Below are 22,534 nucleotides of genomic sequence, written 5' to 3' on the forward strand. Positions count from 1 at the left end.
GTTATTTCCATATTCAGTTAAAGAGATTAACAGCCATCCATAAAGCTCTTTATCCTTTGGGCCCTGTCTGGTTTTGTGAGGAAGGATGGGCTGCAGTTGAGGACTGTGAGGTTCAGTTAGGGTCTCTGGGCTGCTGTGGCTTGGTCTCGTTGGGCCACAGTTCACAAAAGGAGAGTAAAACTCCTCCGTCTGGCAGGAGCGCTTCTCCAGCTGTACAACAATTTCAGAGGCACCCTGGGTTTATCTTGACTACAGCTGTGTAGAGGTCCATGTACATTATTTCAAAGGCTGAGCCTTTCCCCGTTAACGCTCTCTCCCGACACTTGCAAAACGGCAAAGCATACAAACTAACATACATCGTGCCTCAACACTGCCAGTTTATGGACGGCGGCAACTTCTTTCCCTTTTTTTCAAATAGCACTTGATCCAGAAAAGTTTTTTTCACTTTCCTGTTGTTGAGTGTAGGCCAGTTAACCTTCGCAGCACGTTACAAGCTGGAGCAGAGGGGGTACACCTGGCAGGTTTTCCGGATTCGTTTGAGCTGGGTGAAATGCCTCCAACGAGCCTCCCCTCACCTCTGTTTGCTAACCGACCCGCGCCGGCAGCGCAGCAGTGCGACTTTTCTATAAGGCAAAAAAACTTCTCTTCGGTGGTGCGTGTCCGCAGGGTGAGCTCCCGCCACGGGACGCGCCTGCCCCGCCGCGGGCGGCAGCGCCCCCAGGGAGGGCGCGGAGGGTCTCTCCCTGCTCCCCCCGCCACCCACGTTCACGGAATCTGCAGGAGCCCTGTGCCTCTCGGTGATGGCGCTGTGACGGTGAAATGTGTAACGACAACGGGTTACTCCGGCGGGCTTCGCGCAGGGCCGGCCCTCCCGCCGCCTGTACGCAGGGCCCGGGGAGCCCCGTCCCGAGGCCGGGCGGAGAGCCGCGTCCGGCGGGGCCCAGCGCCGCGGGCAGGGCGGGCCCGATCCCAGTTCGCGCCCCCATCGCCGAACCCCCCCGCTCGGGAGGCTCCTCCCCATAGCACGGGCCGGGGGTTCTCCCCCCCCCGCCCCCCCCGTAGTGGTGCAGGCAGGCGCTGCTCGGCCGCTCCCGCGGGGCGGTGGGCGTGGCCGGGCGGGTCGCGGGCGCCCGCCGGGTTTCCAAGTGTTGCGCACCCTTCGGAACCTCGCGCTGATTGGCGGGGGCCTCGCCAGTGACATCAGCCGGCTCACTTTCCATTGGCCGGCCGGTTGCTGGGACCGGAGGCCTTCCAGGGAGGCACTTAACCCGCTCGGCGCCGCGGGGCCCCGCCGCCCCGGGCTGCCCTTCGCGAGGGCCCGCGGCCGGGGGCGCCGCGCCCACTGGGCTGGGGAAGCGAAGGCTGGCGGCGACGTGTCCCCGGCGGCCAGGAGGGAGCCGCGGCGCCCCCCGCGCCCAACCCCGGCGGCGCCGCGGCGTCTCCCTTTTAAGCGGGCGCGGCGGGGCGCCCGGAGTAGCACGCGGCCTGGGGAGGGAGCGCGGAGATTGGCGGGGCGGCCGCCCGGCGGACACACCCCCCTAGAAAAGGGGCGCTGTGAGTGGCGGGGGGAGAAGGTAAACAGAGCCAGCCGGCCCTGCCCGCTGACCAATCGGGGGGGCGGGAGGGGGCTCCGAACCTGACGTGATGGGACTCGGCGCGGCCGTCCTCGGGCAGGAGCACGCGGGCGGTGCGCGGCGCGGGGGGCGCGGCGGCAGCGGCGCGGCGGGCGGTCTCCTCTCCCTCAGCCCCCGCGCCGGACCCGGCCCGGCCGCGCGGGCGGCGGGCGCCGCCCCCGGGGGGGGGCGGTGAGGGGCCTGCCCGGCGCCCCGCTATTTATTTTTCACCCCCCCGTTCTCCTCCCCGCGCCGCAGAGACCCCGTGCAGCGGGCGGCCATGGCTGGCGGCGGCGCGGCCGGTCCGGCGGGTGCACACTGAAGGGCGCCTGGAGCCCCGCTGCTGCCGTTGCCGCCGTCGTCGTCGGGGCGCGGCCGCACCATGTCGGCCGTCGCCTACGTGGACTTCGTGGCGGCACAGTGCCTGGTCTCTATCTCCAACCGCTCCGCCGTGCCCGAGGCGGCGCGGCTGAAGGTGCCCGGCGAGGGGGAGGCAGCCCGGGAGCTGCGCGACCCCCGCGACGCCTGGAAGGATTACTGCGCCCTGCTGGCCATTGCCAAGAGCCTGCTGGAGCTGAACAAGTACCGGCCGCTGCCCGCCCCCTCCGTCTGCAGCGACAGCGTGGAGAGCCCCGACGAGGACGCGGGTTCCGACAGCGACGCGGCCACCGAGCCGGGCTCCAGCCCGCCCCGCAGCCCGCCGCCGGGGCCGCCCCCCCGCGTGCGCGCCGCCGGGGCCGCCCCCAAGGGGAAGCTGGCGGCCGAGAAGCGGCACAAGTGCCCCTACAGCGGCTGCGGCAAGGTCTACGGCAAGTCCTCCCACCTGAAGGCGCACTACCGTGTGCACACAGGTCAGCGGCGGGCGGGCGGCGGGAGGGCGGGAGGCAGGGAGGGAGAGAGCGCTTGTCCTCGGATGAACCCGGCCGGCGGCGCGCCCGCCATCCCCGCGCGCCTCCGCCGCCCCGCCTTTCCGCTTTGGCTTTTTGTCTCTTTTTTTTTTTTTTTTTTTCCTTTCTTTTTTCCCCCTTCTTCCCAGCCCTTCGTTTTTTTCCCTTTCTTCTCCTCCTTTCCCTCCCCGCCGCGGTGCCGGACCGGCGCCCCTGGTCCGGCGGGAGCGGGCGGCCGCCCCAGGCGGCGCTGCGGCAGCGCCTCCCGCCGCGCCCTGCCCGCTGTGTGCCTGCCCGCCCGTCTCCCCGCGGGCAGCGCGGGGCGGGCAGCAGTTGCCGGCCGCCGGGGAGCGGCGTGAACTTCGTGTGGCCGGGGCGGCTCCGAGGGCGGCTGCGCCGGGGGACGCCGACCCCGCTCGGGGCGTCGGTGAGGGAATCACCGGCGCGGCGGGAATGGGGTTTCCCGTCGGCATAGGCACGTATTCCCCAAAGGCGTCCGGGGCAGGACGGCCCCGTCCCGCCGCGCCGCGGGCGTGCGCTGCCCGCGCCCCGCTGCCGCTCCCGCCGTCGGACACCGCGTTTTGCGCCCCCGCTGCGCGGCCCGCCTTTGCAGAGCCGCCTTCGGGCTCCGCTCCGCGGCGGGGGAGCTGAGCGCCCGGGGGCCGCGGTGCTGGAGCCGGAGGTGGCGGGGCAGCCGCCGCGCCGCGGGGAGGGGCGACGGCGTCCGCCTCGCGTCGCCGTGAGTCGCACCCTGGCGCTTTGCGGGCACACCCCCCTCCAGCGGGCGAAGGACCCAGCGGGCTGGCGGGGGAAACCCGAGAAGCACCTAATCTGAAAACGGGTGTCAGTCCCGCGGGCCGCCGCCAGGCAGCCGCCTGACGCCCCCGACGCGCCGGGGCGGCCCCGGCGCGGCTCCTCCGTCTGAGAAGATCCGGCGCCGTCCGACGGGGACCGGCCCCTGCACTGCCCAGCTGACCCCGACGTACCGGTCATCGGGACCCAGCCTCGGCGTGTCGCGCAAGGGCTTCCCTCGCCAGGCTGCGTGTGCCCGCGCCCCTGCCCTCGCCCCGGCGCCTTGGAGGGTGTGGCCACATGGCAACCCAGAGATAAAAAAATATCTGCTGCAGCGATTTGTACTTCCTCCGTCTCTGCCTAAGCGCTGAGGGGACAGCAATTGACTTTTCTGTTTGTCTGCTGTTTCATTTGTTGTTGTCTTTTTCTTTTTTGATCCCTCTAGTGCAAGCGGCTGAATAAAAACCTTTACGTGTCAGAATTGCAGTGGGGGTCACAGTGCGATGCACGAGGCTGCTTAAAAATTGCTCTGAATTAAAGGTTTGTATGTGAGTATGAGAGGGAGCAGATCAAAGGAGACAAACGCTGCCAACACTTAGTTGACGTGCTTCACATCTATTCTGTAGATGGTGGTTCTTTTCTGGATTTTGTCTGTTGGCAGTGATGGTTTAAGTGGTGAAGTACAAAATGAGTTTATCACCTGAGGAATGTACCATGAGGCATTGCTGTAGTATTTAACACAGCCGGGGTAGGGCATGGCTGCATCTGAGCTCCAGCAAGGCTTCCATTGCTCGGGCTTGCAATGCACCTAGGTGTATGTGCACTGCAGAGGAAGACACCCGGTGCTGTGTGCCTACCTGTGCCCTGCTGGCAGATCTGCTGGGTGCTTAGCTCGAGCGATCGGGGGAGGAGGATTACAGGAGAACTCAGCGCTGAGCTCTGCGGTTAGACAGTTAGGACTGTCTCCTTGAGCTGGGAAGGAGGATGGTCAGTGGTGACCCTGTACTGACCTCAGGACCGGTGCCAAGGATTGTTGTGTGTGAAAGACTGCAGCTCTGATGCTCTTTAGGAGGCTGAATGTAACTGATGCCTTGCAAAATGTTGGCTCATAAATGACAAAGAAAATGCGTTAGCATCATTTCCACTTACTACCCCATGCTCAGATATCCACCCCGATACGGGAACCAAAATAGACTGGGATAGCATTCTGGGTGATGACATGTAAATTAATGTACTGTACAACCCACATGGTTTGCTGTAAGCAGTAGTGTTATAATAAGTATCTCCTGAAGTGGCATGAGGTTTAGCGTGTGCTGTTCACAAGTGGGTGGCCTTAGCTGCAAGTATGAGATGTTTGGCTCAGACGCACTGATGTACCATCACAGTAGTTCCGTGTGATTAAAAACACTACAGACATCCAGCAGTAATGAACTTTCAGAGCTTTCTAATGTGAACAGTTAATTGTAGCTAACTGAAATGCTAAACGATACTGCTAATGTTAATTATTTTTATAGATGGCAGAACAATTCCTTAGCAACAGTGGGATTCAATGGGACCTCTGGAGTTATGAATAACTGCGTATTGCAGAGCATTAATGCTCCCTCCTTAGTACCATTTTCTTTCATTTTTTTCAAATAATTTCTCATATATCTGGGCCTCTTGAATTGCTTCCGGCTACCTATTTTTCATTAGGCCACCAACTGAGTTTCTTGCTGCTGTGTAGCCTTTAGTGGAAGTAGGTATGCAGCCACCAGTAGAAGCTTCCTGGTCTTAAATTTTTAATGTTTAATCCCAGTCTTTCTATCTTGGAAAATGGCTTTAGGATTTCCATTCACACCTGTGAGCTTGCTTGCAGCCACAGCTCTCTACTCACAGATACTAACCAAGCAAGTTAGAAAGCTCTTGATACTGCTCTGTGCTGTGTAATGGTCAGAATCAAAAAACTCACCAGATCGTCTTTGGTAAGCTAATACAAAGCAAGAAATGAAAGACCAAATAAAGGTAGAAAAGTAGAAGACCAAAGGCTTGATGCTTGGAGGTTAGAGTTCTATATCTTATTAATGATTCTTTAAACTTGGGTTCAAAGGCATTCCATATTTCAGAGGGTAAAAGTATCTGTATAATGGCTTGAAGTTGGGCATTTGATGACTCTAGTTCAATTTCCAGAAGATCCAAATTAGCCGTCGATCAGAAATCATCTTCTGCACTGATCTTAGCAGAAAAAGGTCAGCGGATGACACTGCACATTCTACTTGTACAAACAGCCCCCTTGCTTATGCCGCCAATCCCACTGAACTCAGCCTAGTAGAGCAGGATTTGTAGGAGGAAGCCAGGGAAGTCTGAACTCTGCCCCTTCCCCGGGGGATAGTCCTTTCATTCCTTGCCAGGCCCCTGGTGTTTCTGCGGTATGATAGGGCAGTTCTTCATTCTGTCATGTATGCGTACCTATATTCCAAACATATTAACTTGTAAAGGCCCAGGAATACAAGGACAAACATATCACTGAAACTTGAGCTATTGCCTGCCCTGTCCCTTCAGTACCATCCAAAAGTAACTGGGAATTTATTATTTTAGTTCTGGTGTCTTGAGCAGGAAGAGCATTACAGGTAAAGTTGTTCTGCGTGAATTATTTCCAGTAGCATCTCTGAGGTACGTGACATTTGGTGTAGGAGAAGAAAAGACAGTGTTATCCCCAGTGGCTTGCAAGCCAAAAGCTGTTTGTCGGGAAGGCAGGTGAAGGGATAGCTCTACAATGTGACCATACTTACTTTTCCCCATCCCGTATGAGATGGTGTTATGGAAGTATAGGACACGTAAACTCTGCTGAAGTTTGGTAGTGGCAGGAGGGATTACGAGTGGTATGTCTGCTTGGGAGTCTTGAGCACTGAGATGGCATGACCAGGCCTTGCAGACTTTGCCTTCAGAGCACAGAAGGCGGCCCAGATGCATTGGCAAGATGTGTATGAGACCCGAGCCCTGGAAGCGGTGCAGAGGTCAGGAGAAGGTGAGGGACTTTGCTGACCATGAAAATGACAAGCAACAGCAGAAATGCAGAGGGTTACCTTGAAAATGCACAGACTTCTAAATAGAGCTTTGGTTATGGCCAGTAATGTGTAGGGTTATTAATTAGCCTCAAAATTGGGGGTGGGGGTCTGGGGGTGGTGCAGTTTAACAGAGAGAGATGTGCGGGCCAGGGAAAGACAAGACATACAAAAGTAAACAAGCAATCTCAATGATGTGAATAGAGGCTAGTTAAACGGCATGTGGCTGCTCAGAGCAGATCCTCCTGCTCGGGAAAGGGGGACAGAGAAGGTACGGTAAAGCTAGCTTGTGAGATGCCTTCTCATACAAGACCTGTAGAAGTTTACTTGCCTGGGGAGACAAATCCCAAATGCTTCTAAATACGTGGTGCTGCAGATTGATGGGAGGTTCATGTCTTTATGAGGTACCTTTAAAAGAGGTTAGACAACAAAAACCAAATGTGTGAAAAGTTCTCCCTCTTGTGCTAGGCTTTTCAGCCAGCTACATCATCGTGTAGACCTGGTGCAAACAATGCCAACAGTTTTGTTGCCTTTGGCAGCTGATGCACCCTTGAGCTCTCCTGGCACTTAACTCACTGATGTTTGGTAGCAGGGCTGTAGGCAGAGGCGTGGACCTGTAGGTCAGCAGTCTGCACAGTGAAGCCAAGGAGCGTTTCTGGTAGAAAGGAAGGGTAAGCCCTGCAGCTGCCTTGTGCTGCAATCTAGGTATCATGACATGGATCCAGCCCCCGTATGTTTTGTTTCAATTGTGCTGCTTTGTTATTTGTGTTCTAGATTATCACTAGTTTGACAGACTATACAGATGCTGATATGTCAACAGTCCTCTGCTTGCTGGGAGGTTTTTTGGGTATTTTGTGGGAGCATAATCTGAAATTTAGCATTTTAAGCCCCTCCTTGCCAGATACTTTAGAATAAAACTGAAGAGCAGAAGGTGGAGCCAGCAAGACCTTTTTTGCTAAATTCAGACCTCCATCTGAAATGCCCGTTCTCAAGGGTTAATGAAAATGTGCAAATTGCTGGAGTTCTAATGGGAATGTTTCCAGGTCTCAGAGAAACACAGCTATACTGACTGAAAGCCTTGCCAGCTGAGTAAGGTAGGCAAAAATCCCCAAGATTAAGTTCAATGTTGCCTGACTCCCAGTTGTTGGGGGCGGGGTGGGGTGGTGGGGTGGGTGTTCTGCTAAAAAATAAAAACTTTAAGCCAGATATATGTGTCACAGTGGGAAAGCACTCCAGACAGGTTTGTACATTAATTGAGTCAACATAAAGAGGTGCACACGTAGGACAGAAGCAGTTGGGCAAGCATCACCCGTAAGAGTGTGACTCCTGTTTCCAGATGGATATATTGAAAATGCAGCTTTACCAAGTTGCTGCAGACTGTTATGCTGTGACATTAAAGAGCATGTGGTGGGTGTCACCTGCTCTTGTTAGCTTGTGTGTCTGGCAGCACCAGCTCTTATGATCCCTGCAAGAACAATTGTTCTCCTTCGACTGCTGCGTTGTTGTGTACCAGGCTGCCGTTGTGGCCTCTCACAACTCCCAAACCTGCAGTGGGAAGAGCAGGGAGAGGCCAAGTTAAGATTAAATGTCCAGAGTCTAAGGTAGTGATGGCAAAGCACATTTCAGGTACTGTTTACTTGTGGTAATATAGTTCACTGTCTGTATTCCTGTAACGATGACTGTGAATGGCCTGAGAGCACTCTATAAATATCTTAAACTTGAGGGAGGAGTCTGTTGAAACGATTATATTATCTTTCTGAATGCATGTAAAATTGCATTCCTCCTTCCCCTGTCAAAGCTGTTTCCCCTTAGCAAGCATTTAATCATTCAGACAGAGCAGGACCTTAAACCCAGTGCTCTTCAATCCCAGGTAAGTGCCTTAAACACCAGGCTAGGAGTTGGTCTCTCTCATTGCTCAGTTAATATTTAAGTGTTACTGCAAAATGGAGGAAGTTCAAATGGAGATAAGAAGGGAGAAGAGGTAGGAACTTGTCCCACGTACCCACGAGTGTATTGCTGAGGGCACTCCTCTCAGCTATGAAAGCGTAGATTTAACTCTTGGATGAGGTTTGGGAGGTCTCTCCTCTCCCAGGTAGCTTCTCCAACTGATTTTAAAAAAAAAAAAAAAAATATATATATATATATAAAAGGAGGCACGCTCTCCCAAAGAAAGCCTTTTGTAAGGCAGGCAGGGGGGTTGTGGCCTGGCAGAGAAGCTGTAAGGATATCACTTGCATCCAACGCTGTGTCACATGGGGGTAACAGCAAGACTGAGTCTCACTGGGATTTAGGTTCCCAGTAGCTCAGTAGTGGTGGGTTTTAGCAGGTGGGTTTGCATCTGGTGTTTTATAAGAGACTCAAACACCTGCATGTGCAAGCAGATGTTGAGTGGTGGTTTGGAGGATGTTGGAGCAGATTTTTTTAACACCTGAATAGTCCTGTGGGGTTAGTCCTGAGTGCTGGCAGAGTAAACCCCTTGCTGCAACCCATCCATCCGTTGCCTGTCCTGTACAGTGTGTGTTTGATCTGTTGCCAGACCGGATGGCCACAGTTTAGGTGTTGCAGAAACCCTTGTTTTAGGCACACGGTACCTGGCATCCTCACAGCTGATATCGCTCTGTGCTGTTTCGCACCAGCATCTGTACCTTGTGGCTGCCACACATTTTGATGATCTGATTTTCCAATATCTCAGAAGAGGAAAAAGGCTGTTTGAAAGACCTCCAGTCTTTCTGCCCTGAAGTGGATGCACAGATGTCTGCAAGATCCATCTTCACCAGAATATCTTGCATGTGGCCAACCAGTCAAAATCCAGTGTCCCACAGGAAATTGCTCTTTCACAGGGTGTGTGGCGCCAGCAAATCACCGGGGGCAAAAAAGGTGAGAGACCTGAGATAGCAGCTGTTCTGGGGCAAGGAAGAGGGCCTGCTCCACCTGAAATAAGCTGGACCACGTTCTTGACATCCACTTACAGAACCTGTCATACTTCAGGAAACAGAGACATGCAAAAGTGGTGACTGAGTGGGATCACAGAAAGAAAAACAAAAAGAAGAAATGCATGTCATTGTCATCTCTAAGTCAAGGATTGTGGGTACCAAGGTTTCTCTGGAAATTTTGAGCTCCAGCAGCCACAGAGGTACAGGAGGATCTTGGAATATGAAGATGGGGATTAGATTTTTATTTGAACCATGCAGAGCTGATTATGCCAGTCCTGTTTTGCTAAGTAGTTTTGCTCTCACCTGGTGGCAAGAGGTTTCACTGTTTGGGCTTTCCATATTTGTGTGCTTTGCCTTCTCCCTCGTTCCCATCAGCTGCTTCAGGTTTCTGGCAGGAGAGGTCAGCCTTGCTGCAGTTCAGTTGGTCTGGGCTTCAGGGCAGGTGCTGCAAGCAGGGTGGATGTCCCTGCAGCAGGAGGTACTGGCCACTGTGTCAGTGTCCACGCAGAGGGTGGGAGCTGCACACAGACACTACATCCCAGAAGTCAAACTTTGAACCATTCTTAGGTTTGATACTTAAAATAGTTGCTGCTATGAATACCAGGCAGCACGGTCCTACCATGTGCTTGGTGGCCTCATCTTTAATAACATAGGTCAGTTAAGAGTGTCTAATTAGATGGCCATTCATGCAGCTGTAGCTACAGTCCATTTGGCTTTCTAGTTAATGTGTGAAGCAGTGTCATTAGCATTATTTGACAGCAGACTGTTCTGCGTTAGCTAGTACTGATGCCAGATGTGGACTTAGGGCTGTGTCCAGCCTTACTTCTCTCGGTAAGGAAGACAGTGTGAGCCTAGAAAACTGTTCATCTTGGCTGGACTTCTGTCCACACCACCAGCAATCTCTGAATGTCTTCTGTAAAGCCAGTGCTCAAGCAGTTTTACTAATTCATGTAAAATTAGTACTTTATTGCACCACAGAAGCTCAGTGTGCTCCAGTCCTACTGCATGTCCTGTTACACACCAAGAGAATTGCAGAAGTGTGTGATCACCAACTTTGTCTTCAGCTTTTTCAAACACAGCCTCCCCCCTCTCAGGAAAAAAAAAGTCACTCAGAACTTCTCTATCCCTTGGTTGCCCAAAGGAATTAATCTTTGTTAAAGCCACCATGAACTGCAGCTCCTAACCTCAGTCATCCACATCTAAAGCATCATTTTGTAGTGAGAAGGCAGGTGGTGAATTGGGATACCAGTACTACCTCTACTATTAATGTCTGCTAATGCCCACTCTGTATTCCTTTTCAGAAACCCATCCTGCACAAGACTACAGTGTGGGAAAATCTGGGATGTCTGAGGGTAGGGCAAAAAAACCTAAATAACTTACTATCTATTCAGAATAAAGTAGAAATGAAATAAAATAAAGTTGACCTGCCTCTGGTCATACAAAGAAGCTTGGATACAGAGTTTAAACTCGCAGAGAAAGAAGAAACTAACCATTTGTGGTAGAGGGTGGGAAGAAGGAGCAGGGAGAAAAGTTCAGGTGAAGCAAGAGAGCAAAGATATAAAGGATCCACAGTGGCCTTTATATCCATATGGGATTTAAAGCAAGCCAGGGCTGCAGGAGCAGGAGTTCTTTAGACTCCAGAGGAGACCTGCAAAGAGCCACCATTAGCTTGTGCTCAGCATAACTGTCTCCCACTATATTCCTGGTGGCACACAGGACAAAGAATGGGAGTTCTGCAGATGCACTTATTCCTATAATCTGTAAATGTGTTTTTGTTTCACTTGTTACTTCTGTAAGCTGCCCTGGATGTATGTGGGGTTTTTTTTCTTTTTTTTTTTTTTTTAAGAAAATTATTTACATCTTCTATCTCTTGTGTTCAGATCCCATCACACATAGCTTTAAGGTATCGTGATATGCCATTGGCCATTCCTTCATCTCTTGATGGAAATCCCATCTGAGGTGTATCTTAAAATGTAAGTAGCATACTGCTACCAAAGGAAACACTGTATAATAGCACCCTGTTTTGATGGTTCATTCTGCTTTTTTCAAGCTTTAGCATTACTACTCCCAAAATTAAACGAGAAAAATCATATAGAAAAGATATTTCTTAACTGAGACATGACACAGAAATTCCTGTCTCCAGGTGGAGGCAGCACTAGCTTGCATTGCAGCTCAGTGGGCCATTGCCTGCCTGGCTGTGTATGAGCTGCAAGACTGTTGGCTCAGTGGACTCTTTCACAAAGGCCTCTGCTGCTTTAAAAAAGAGTGTGTCAAATGCAATCAGTAAATACAGCAGCCAGCTTTGCTGAGTGAACAATCATGTCATCAGGCATCTCTACCTTGCTTTAAAAGCCTCCTGGATGCACACTCCACCTCTGCTTTGCACCTATTAAGTCTGTCAATGAAGCACCATCCCTCTGGGCTGATGTCATCCATTACAACTTTGTGACTGAGGGGAGCTGCAGTCCCTCTGTCTCCCTCAGGCTCGGAGACAACCCCTGAGGGGCTGGAAAAGCCTCCCTCCCCCTTGTCTCTCTGCTCTGAGAAGTCTGGAGTTTAATGCGTCCTGGTGCCAGAGATTATGCCTGGCCTACTTTCATATATGCGTTCCCAAAGTGGTTGTGACAGCCTCTGCAGGCTTGTATTGCCGAGGTGGTGAAGCCATTCTCTGTGCCACTGTATTTGGGAGCTCAGTGGGTGGCAGGTGCTGGTGGTAGCTCTCATGCATCTGAGGGAGCATGGCCACTCATCTCCAGCAGTGATCTCTGCTGCGTTTGCCATTCCGGTGCAGGGTGGCTCTCCTATTGGTATCAGGGCATGCCTTCAGCCCGCTCCCCTGCTGAGCTCGGGGCTGGTTCCCTGGGGGAGTGCAGTGCCAAACGTACACAGGGGATCCTGAGTGAGCCCTGCCTTTCCCCAAAGCTTTGTGGTTACTCTGCATAACCTAAAAGCACTTTCCCCTGGCACATGAAATGCGTGTGCAGGGTAGCGATGGTGGAGGTCATGCTGCTCCCATCATGTTTCAGAGGGAATTCCAGTAAACAAGCTCTATTTTGTCTTCCCATCTGCAGTTCTGGGAATGGGGGGGAGGGGAAGCCCAGTTTCTCAAAAGCTGCATGGGGCCAGATTCAAAACGCTGCTTTTATGCACCCAGGTGGGATACTACCACGCCTAAAATGTAGATGCTGCACCCCAAAGACTGTGATCATTGTTATCTAGCCTAGGCACCTGGTCTCCCTGTAGTACACTTAGGCACTTCTGCAGGCTGAAGAGCTGTCTTGAGATAGCTGGTTGGAAATGTAGTTTCTGGGGGTGGGGCAGGATGCCTGAGCTCCTCTCACTGCTCTGGGGTGTAAGTGCCTGACATAGAGCCATATACTAGATGCCTCCACACATGCAAGATGTATAGCGCTTCTCCCACGTTCTGAGGGGGGAGCTAGAAAGCTGTTCTGCACCTCCCACTGCTGCCTGCTTCCAGGAGCTGTGACAGAAAACGTGAGATAGCAAAAGAGCAGCGCAAGTGAAACGCTTGCCTCGCATGCTGAGGGCAGGTGCTGTGCAGGGCAAAGCCAGGGGAGGATGGGGGCACTGGTGCAGTGCTCTGTACAGCTCCCGCTGATGCTCAGCCGTGTAGCGGTGGTTGTGGCCTTCACGCACATGTAAGGCTATGCACCTTATTAATTAATTTCTTTTATACAGGCGGTGGTTGTTCGGAAAGGTTTCCAACCATGTCTAAAAGCATACAGCAGGGAGCCAAGAAACCTGCTTGTAAAAAAAATATCCCCAGTCAGGATGACTCCTGACTCCTGTAAATGACTCCTTTTTTTGTACTCTAAATGTAAAGCAAGCTTGCCTGTTGTGCCAAACTTCACAGCACCAAGAAATACTCAAGTTCATGAGTTTCTTTTCAACTCTTCCAAGCTGGAAAACTCCTGGGATAGTTTTTTGTGTTTCATAGTTGACTATAAATAGCTGTCACATAGCTGTCATTTATATTCCCTTCAGGAGACTCTTAAGAAAGGGAATTAAAGCATGAAACTGCAGCAGTACCTTATGTCTGTGACTCAAAGCTTTTGTGTGAACTTAAACGCCTTTGATTTCCATCTGCCATGGACTAGGGTCAGCCTTGCTGGTCAGGAGACGTTGCGTCTGTGCCTGTGGACCCGCAGAGGAGAACGCAGGGATGTGGGATGCCAGGCAGATTACAGTGAGTGCTGTTCAATCCTACGTCCTTGTTTTTAAAAGCAAAGGTGCGGTGTGGTTTAGGTTAAGGTATTTGGTTTGGTTCTTCACCATCGTAGCAAACATTTATACCAATAGAGCTGTGAATAATGAATTAGTTTTCCTGTCCTCAAATCAGCAATCTAAGAGACTGAGCGGAGACCTCTACTCTCTGGAGCAGCTTGGATTTCTGGGGGAAGGGAGGAGAGAGGAGCATGGGTGGTTTTGCTTTATGTGTGCACCTCTCTCCCTGATCCCTACCCGCTAAGTTCTCCCTGGGCTAGAATGACTTGTCCTAGGTGAAAGATTATTTTTGGCTTCTTTTCTAATGGTTACAAATTACTTTATTCAGCAGAATGGAAGTGTCAGAGGAATAATACTCGCCCTCCTTTCCCAAACTGCTATAGTGAGCCCAACATGAAAAACATACAGACACAGGCAGAGCTCATCTGTTGTTTTGACAGTCTTCAGGGTCATGTAAGGTTCTACACTGGAGTGCAAGTTTTGTGCGGTTGGAGGGGTTTTTGGCTTCTGCTGGAGGTGAGACTGAAACCTGATGAAGCGAGTCATCAACAACTCCACAGACGTTGGCACCTCAGCAGGAAACAAAAGCAGCTTTTTCCCCTCAGCAGCGTGTTCCCTGGCTCCTCGTCGAAACTGGTATGTGCTGGCCTGCATTGCCCCCACCCCCCCTAAATCTTTTGTCATCCTTTCCTCCCCACAGGCGAGCGACCGTTCCCCTGCACATGGCCCGACTGCCTTAAAAAGTTCTCCCGCTCCGACGAGCTCACCCGGCACTACCGAACCCACACCGGTGAGAAACAGTTTCGATGCCCCCTTTGTGAGAAGCGGTTCATGCGGAGTGACCACCTGACAAAGCATGCCCGCCGCCACACCGAGTTTCACCCCAGCATGATCAAGCGATCCAAAAAGTCCAGCTCCGGCAGCTCCTTGTGAAGGCAGGGCTGGCCCGGGGAGGGGGGCAGTGAGGAGGCGAGCCATGGCGAGGATTCAGGCAGTGGCGCCAGAGCATGAGCATCCACTGCGGTGCCGGTCACCCTCACTGTCCAAAAGCACATGTAGCCGATGTTCCAAAAAAAAAAAAAATACTCTGTGCCCCCTCTCCCTGTCCTCCACCTCCCCACCCTGCGCTGGGAACGGCCGTCTGGAGCAAGTGGACTGTGGGGTGAGAGGAGGGAAGGGATGGCCAGCAGAGGAGGCAACCACCTCCTCTAACGTAAAGCATTGATGCTGGTGTACATATGTCTGACTGGATGGTCTGGCTGTGCCACCACAGTAGCGTGACCCCAAAGTCTTTGTGATTGTTGTTTCATGAACATGTTTTGTTGAACAGTGTAATGCTGCTTGTATTTAGAGTTTGTTGAGTAAAACTGCTTTCTGAGTCACATAAATAACTCTCAGATAAAAACTCCATAGCACATTGTAGAAGTGGGTTTACTTCTGTCTCAGAATGTTTCTGCATTTAAAGAGACTGTTAAGAGAAACTTTACATACGTTACTAATAGCATCTGATTGATATACTGAGATAAGATGAATTTATACTCAAGAAGACCCATTAAAGTAAATGGGTCTTTTTAATTTTTCTTTGTATTAACTATACTTTTGAATATAAGCTGCACTTTTCCAGTAAAGACATGTATATTCAAGGGGATACTTAAAGCAAAAAACCCCCACAAACAGCTCAGTCGTTTTCTGACCATAGGTGTATTTAGCTCTGTTACTCTCTTACCTGGGAAAATACAAGTCAGCCCAGATCATGTGGTGGGGGTGTGGGAGCAGAAGCATATGTCTCTCAGTTGATCCTATTCTTTTACTTTATCAATAAATACAGTACTGTACTATAGAAATGCCACGAACAGTGGTTTATTCTCCTGTGTTTTGTTTGAATGGATGCATAACAAGAGCTACCATCTTTATAAATGGCTGCTTTTTTAAAGGCTTTTTCTCTTCCTACACTTGCCTTAAAGATTTATTCTCTTCATACCCTTGCCTAACTCCTGCAGAGTCCTGTGGGAATTGTATGTGCTATGGAGAGAGTAGACCTTTCCTTAAGAGCACTCTGCTAATGGAAACAGCTGTAATTATTGTAAGGAGCACTTCGGAAGGGCTCCTGTATCTCTTGATCACTGTTTCTGTAGAGTGTGGGGGGATACCATGAGCTAATGAGAAATTCAGCATGGAAGGTGTGTTGTAATACTCCTTACAACATAAGCTTCTCTTGTCACTCTGTTGTACCTGTGTCATGCATGGCATGTCAAACACTGACAAAGGCAATATTACATTTATTTTAAAGATATTTCTTGCTCTTTAAGAGGAGCAAAAATATCACTGAAGGAAAACTTTTAAGTCATGGGTATTAGCTGAGTGTTTAATTTTTTTTTTTTTTATATTAAAAGCATGAACTGTAAGAGGTTATTGGTGATTTTTTTCTTTTCCCTCCCCATCAACATAAAGGGGGGAGAATTCTGTTTACACGTTATTTTTTTCAGAAACATTCTTCTCCTGTTTGGTTTTTACCCCTTCCTCTTCTGGAGGTGCAGCCCTACTATAGAGACTTAGGGCCAAATTCATCTTGTTAGTAATCACACTGAAACCTGAAGTGTTTCCACTCCAGATGAATTTAGGTCATCTTGTAAAATTCTGTACATAGAAAATCTTGTTAGTACACCTGCAATTACAGTACCTTATTGTTTTACCTGATAAAAAACTTTGCTTCCTAGAAACGAACATAAAAAAAAATGAACTCAGAGAGTAGAGTGTTTTCTTCTACAGTTGTATAAGGCTTTCAGCATTAGAAATCAGTTTGCATATAGTGTTTTTACCTGTGTAGTTCATGATAAATTCCGTCTATGTGAAGAGAACTGCTTTTAAGGCATTGGGGATATTGAGCAGTCTGTGGAATAAAAGGGATGTGTTTTCTTCAGTGAAAACATCAGGAAACCAAGCACACTTTCTACCTCTGTTTCAGCTTTTTGAAACATTTATTTTAGAAACCAAACTTTAATTTCTGGTGTCCAAATTCAGTCGTAGGGACATACGTTCTTCCTAAGAAAAATGGGTAGCCTTGGTATTTCTATTGATACAGAAATACAGAAAGTGTTCTGCTTACCAGTACTGTTAATGCTGCCTTGTTGAGTGGGGTTCAGGGCCACATGTAGCCCAGTGAGATTCAAAGGCACATGCACACATTCATTTTCATTCTTTATGAAGATCATGCAAAATTTCAAGTCTGTCCTGCAGTCTGGATTTTTGCCATGTTGTAGGACAAATGCAGCGCTTGGAATTAAGGCCTGATCCTGTGAAATACAAGACATCCTCACATCCTATCAACCACCATCCTTTCAGCCACAGCTGATAAGCAGCTCCTAAATCAGTACATAGATGTGTTGGTCACTTAGCTACCAGGATTAACCAATGCATGGAAGTCAATGGCCAGGTTTATGGTTTCCACCTTGTGTATTTGGGGTAGAATACACATTTAAAGAACCGTTGTCATTCCTGCAGCCTGAAAGAACCAGCAGGCAGGGTGTACTTTCATCTATGGGACAATGGGATGTACAGGCACGTGTTGTCATTGTGATAAGATCCTGTTTCTGAAAAAAACCTTCCTAAATGGTAATCCATTTGCCCTAACATATACTGTATTTCAGCATTGGACAGATGGGGTTAATGCTATTCACTAGCCACTAACAGAATACTCGGGAATAATCAGGTTTGGAGATTTCGTTTCACTGTTTTTTTCATTTGGGGATTCTTCTTTTAGTAAAAGAAAATGATGGCCCTAACACATAAAACAAACTGCAGGTTAGTTCTTTGCATCTTGAAGTTAAGTTTTGAAGAATGTTGCAAGTGTTGGAAAAGGAAAACCAGGTTCTCTAATACCGTATGTACTTGTACTATTTTGGAAATACTTAATAGTGCTGAAGTTAGGACAGCTCTTCTCCTTGGTTAAGAAAGCCCATTACTATAGAGAATTCATGGCTTTAAACGTATGCTATACAACATATTTCTTCTTTGAACAGTTTTTCATGACCTGTATTACAGATCTGTTTTCAGTTTGCAGATGGACTTAGCCCAGCATACACCAGACTGGACACACACTTCAAAATGCTGTTTTACAAACTAGTGATCTGTAACACTGTAAAATACCAACTACCAACAGTTTAATCAGTTTTATTTTTGTACAGTATTCGTATCCTTTATAAGTTATTTTGCTGTCCTGTTTTGTAAATCACATGAAATTGTAAAAAAAAGAAAAGGAAAAAAAAAAGTAGGCATAGATGTTTTTGTATATATGTATATATATATTCTCCAAATAAAGAAAAAAGGAATAAAAAAACCCTTCATGTTGTTTTGAATTATTGGAGTCAAGCAGTGGTTGTGTAAACCAGTCCAAATGATAATGAAAAAAGTACTGCTGTACATGATGAAATCCATGAGTTGAGTGGTGTATGAACCAGCTTCAAAGGTCTTAGTGTTGCTAGTCATTATTTGCTTGGGTCTTGGTTCTCTGCTTTTCACAGGTGTTTTCACAGCTATTCCTTCTGCCGACACTGCAGGGAGACAGACATAACCTGCAGTGGGAGAAAAGTGTCCCCTCACCAGCATGCCCCCGCTCCCAGGAAGTCCCTCTCCCATTGCTCACTGGCTTTTGAGCTCAAACTGGTGCTGTCCCTCACCCCATGCAGCTGCTCCACAAGCTAATGATGCTTCAGCCTGCACAGCCACACTGCTGCCTTGAGATTTCCATTGGTTTGGAGGGGTTGCTCATGTAAGGAGAAAAAAACCATCCACTCAGCCTCTGAAGGAGGGAAAGGCAAGGAACCCTGTGCCAAAAAGTTCACTGACATTTACAGTCACTGACATTATGGTTGCTAAAAGCAACTACTTACACGAACTAACTTAACCTGGTACATGGGAACAGTGCTAGGGTGTGACTGCAAGCAGAGACCCTGGGTCCAAGGGAATATGTAACCCTCCAGCAATGCCGGCAGAGACAGAGGGGTGGAAGCGTGCCATCTGCATCTGGAAAAAACGTGTAAGCAGCCTCCAGATTTGACTTGCTGAGCTGGAGTTTTCTGTTCTCAGGTTGGATGGCCAAAGGACAGATACAACAAATTCAGCACAGGGTTTTCTTTTTTTAGCTTGTCATTGATTTTAAGAATAAGGGACACAGGACTGTGGCATTGGCCTCATTCCCCTGCAATCCCATCATAAAAGACTTTCCATAAATGTATCATTCTTCACCTTAAACCCTTTAATATTTGTCTTTAGTGCTCTAATTGGAACAGCTACCAAAATCTTCCAGTGTAGAGAAGACCTTAGCCTTAGAAAGATGTTTCCAGCCACTGAGATCTAATACACTCTACAGAATAGTCTTTGCCAGGAGTGATGTAAATTTTGGCTGGAATAAGTACAACATGCGAAGACTGGGTTGCACCCCAGTGGATGCTGGCAGAGTTCCACAGTGACATGGGGAGATGTGACCCTCAACACAGACCAACTGATAGAGAGAACACAATTTCTACAAGGTAAATTTTCATTTCTCTTGTCTTTCAAGGTCAGAAGAATGGAAACATGACATAAAATGCCGTAAAAGTCCAGTTAAATGCCTACAGAGTGGTTCAGAAAGCCACCCTTGCATGTGGCTTTCTGAACCTGCCTGCTAGGGTGACTAGAATGACTTTCGCCTCCACGAGAGCTTAAAACAATGTTGTTCAGCACTCACTCTTTCAGGGCTAAGGAGTCAGTGAGGTTTCCTTTCTGCATCAGAGCCCCATAACAGCAGCTACTTTCTCAATGGCTTTGGCTTTGGAAACAAAATCTCTTCCAGGTTGAGCTCCTTGCACCTCCCAGCCACATCTGGCAAATTACATCAACAATAACTTAATGCAGTCAGAATTGTCAGAACAATGTACTTACCCAAGTCCTTTGTAAGGGACTGCCTTAAAGCAGGGGAAGCTTTCCCAATGGCAAGAATTTTGCAGCAACCATGCTTTCAGTGCCATGCTCTACTAAACGGAGAAACGCCATGTTCCCTAAAATACCTCCTCAAACACTTCCACAGGTATTATGGAAATCTTCCCATTTCAAAAAAGGAAGGTCTTGACCGGCATCAGTTCTAATCCTTAATAGACACTTGTTTCAGTATTATTACACATCGTATTTTTTCAGTTCATGTACCTCTATATGGAGCTCATGTATACCTTTTGGGGTGAGAGAGTGGAGTCCCTGTTGTCTTCAGTCTGTATTTTTGAAGTTGCTACAACTGTTACTGTTTTTTACTGGCTTGTGGTCCCCACTTAACAACCGATAAACATTGTATTGCTTTTCATATCAAAAGCCATCAGACTCTGTTTCAGTATTGTCTGGTGCCTCTTAGACCATGTTAATGCCAATCAAAGCAACACCTGGATGTCCACACAGCTGAACATCAGGTACAAAGGAAATGGAGTGTGTAAACTACAGGACTAGGAGAATCACTGAGTAAGTAGGTAAGGACAGCTTACCATCCCAAGATCCAAGAAAGCCCTATGGGAATTCAGAATGCATGGAGAAAGAGCACAATGTCAAAGCCCTCCTGACATTGTGCTAAAACGGTGCACAGAAGTCTTGGGCTTTCCAAATGCCTTCTTCTTCCTCTTCTGGCTAATGGGCAGCGGCCAGAAAGAGAGCAGCAGATGTTTCAGGAGATGCCAGTGTAACTTACATGAAAGCTACCTGGAGAGACCACATATAGAGGTTTGGGCTCTTCTGGTGTCAACCACTGCTTTAGTGGCCTTGAATAGTGTTTCCAAGCTGAAGACTTCTGAGAGCCTATGAAAAGGCATGCTTAACTGCCCTGTCAAAAAAACACACCCAGATGCCCTGATTTGAGCCCAGAAGGCAACTGAGTACCACACAGCTGCTTGCTCACCCCTTCCCCCTCAGGAATGGGAAGGAGAAAGTAAAGAAAAAAGGCTCAGGAATCGTGATAAGGACAGGGAGGGATGACTCACACCCGTTATGGTCACAGGCAAAAGACAGACTCGTTAGGGGAAGAAAAAGAACATCAATTTATTTCAAACACTAACAACACCACTTAGCAGACAGAGTAGGACAGTAAGAAGCATTACCACATCTTAAAAACACTTTCTCCCCACCCCTCCTTTTTTCCTGGGCTCAGCTTTGCTCCTGATTTCTCCACCTCCTGCCCACCAGCAGTGCAGGGGGACAGGGGATGGGGGTTGTGGTCAGTCCCACCACTCCTTCCTCCTTAGGAAGAGGACTTCTTGCAGCCTTCCCCTGCTCCAGCATGGGGTCCCTCTCATGGGAGACAGTCCTCCATGAACTTTCTGCGACATGAGTCCTTCTCAAAGGCTGCAAACTCTTCCTGAGTTGCTCCAGTGTGGTCCCTCTCACACGTTGCAGTCCTCCCAGAGCCAAACTACAACAGCGTGGACTTCCCTCAGTCCCGGACTTCTTCAGGCACAGCCACCTGCTCTGGTGTGGGGTCCTCCAGGTGGACATCTGCTCCACCTGGACCTCCACGGGTGGTTGGGGGGGCAGCCTGTTGTCTCTCCATGCGCTGCCTGGGAGTCTCTGTTCCAGGTGCAGCTCCTCCCCTCATTTCTTCCACTGACCTTGGTGTTTGCATAGCTGTCTCCTTCACAACTCCACCTCCCAACTCCCAACTCCTCCTCAGCAGGTTCCCCCTCTTAAATATGTTTTTCGCAGAGCTGCAGCCACCGTCACTAATTGGCCCAGCCTTGGTGAAAAGGCGGGTCTGACTTGGAGGTGGGGGAGCTCTGAGAAGCTTCTCACAGGGGGCCACTGCTGTAGTGCCCCCACCCCCCCCCCCCCCCCCCGCTATCAAAACCCCACCACACACAAACCCAGCATACCAGAGAAAACCACAATTGTGTTATTAGTCTATGCAATGCTGGAGGTAAATTACTGTCTATGTTTTACTGGATTATAGAAAGTCAATACAGGCCTTACCTAGAAGCTAAGCTACATTCAGTTCTTATGTCCAATGAACCATTTTTCTCAGAGGTATTATTTTTTAACTGAAACATTTCAAGGGGGACAGCCTTACTGTAAACTCCTTCAAAATGAAATAAAGGAGATTCTCCCAATATAACTTACTCCAATAAATTTTCATTAGCAGTACATTTTATACAGCAAAGTGTATTTTAAATACTACAAAAGTTCTGACCAAAAAAATCCTTAATGAACAACAGCACAACTGGGCTGAGAAACAGACATGACGTGGATCAAGATTCCTCAGCCACTCAGGCCCATAGAAAACTGTAACATCAGTGGCTTTTCACATGAACATACCTTTTAAGCATCACTGCAGCAGCACAGAGTGGGGCCAATACTGTTGGTGGTGTCTGATCATCTGATCATCTGATCATCTGATCATCTGCTTTGGATTTACTCTGTTTGTAATTCTTCAGGAAAACCAACAACAGAAAATACCCCAGCAAAAAAAACCCAACTAAACCAACCAAACGTTTGTTGTCCGTGAAAAACCTATTGCGTGTCCCAAACTGAATTAAACCAGTGCTAGCGGATTGCAGTCAAGATCAAGCAGCATAATGTTCACAGTCTACAACTTTGATTACAAACTGGGGACAGGAGAATTGGAGACTTTTCCCCTTTGAATTACATGATCCTGATTTCTTTAAAGCATGTATTCACTTTGAGCCATCCATGTTGCATGTTACCTGTGCCTGCATGTTACATGTCATCTGCGCTGCTCTTTTTCACAGCTCCCTGATACCTTTCGCCACCATCTTCTCAGTTTTCATCTGTTCCCTCCTTCATGCAAAACCAGCTTTGTCCACCATTGTGCATGGTTCCTTATCCCCAACAAAGTGAATTTTGTCATTCCTTTCCAGCTTACTTCCCAAATAAGTTGGCAGTCTGCAAGATGATGCCTTGCTCTTCCACAAATACACACTGGGCATATTTGCCACGACTTCATGTAGTACCAGGTGCAATAATTGACAAGAATAATTTACAATACTAAACTCTAGCTA

General features: G+C 49.0%; 2 protein-coding genes across 2 annotated transcripts in view; one reads left to right on the forward strand and one right to left on the reverse strand.

The window, feature by feature from the left end:
- The first annotated feature begins 1,312 nt into the window (after positions 1-1,312).
- Positions 1,313-15,360, forward strand: KLF9 (KLF transcription factor 9). Its single transcript, XM_074856478.1, has 3 exons — positions 1,313-1,574; positions 1,872-2,464; positions 14,212-15,360. The coding sequence occupies exons 2-3, from the start codon at positions 1,996-1,998 to the stop codon at positions 14,442-14,444; spliced, it is 702 nt and encodes a 233-aa protein (XP_074712579.1). The 5' UTR covers positions 1,313-1,574; positions 1,872-1,995; the 3' UTR covers positions 14,445-15,360.
- Positions 15,361-17,789: 2,429 nt separating this feature from the next.
- SMC5 (structural maintenance of chromosomes 5) overlaps positions 17,790-22,534 on the reverse strand; it is a 75,840-nt gene continuing 71,095 nt past the window's right edge. Inside the window, exon 24 of the mRNA XM_074856471.1 lies at positions 17,790-18,061. Within this exon, the coding sequence (XP_074712572.1) occupies positions 18,044-18,061 (18 nt within the window). The 3' untranslated portion in view covers positions 17,790-18,043. The remainder of the gene's footprint in view (positions 18,062-22,534) is intronic.

The sequence above is a fragment of the Strix uralensis genome, chromosome Z, assembly GCF_047716275.1.
Source record: "Strix uralensis isolate ZFMK-TIS-50842 chromosome Z, bStrUra1, whole genome shotgun sequence".
NCBI lineage: Eukaryota > Metazoa > Chordata > Aves > Strigiformes > Strigidae > Strix > Strix uralensis.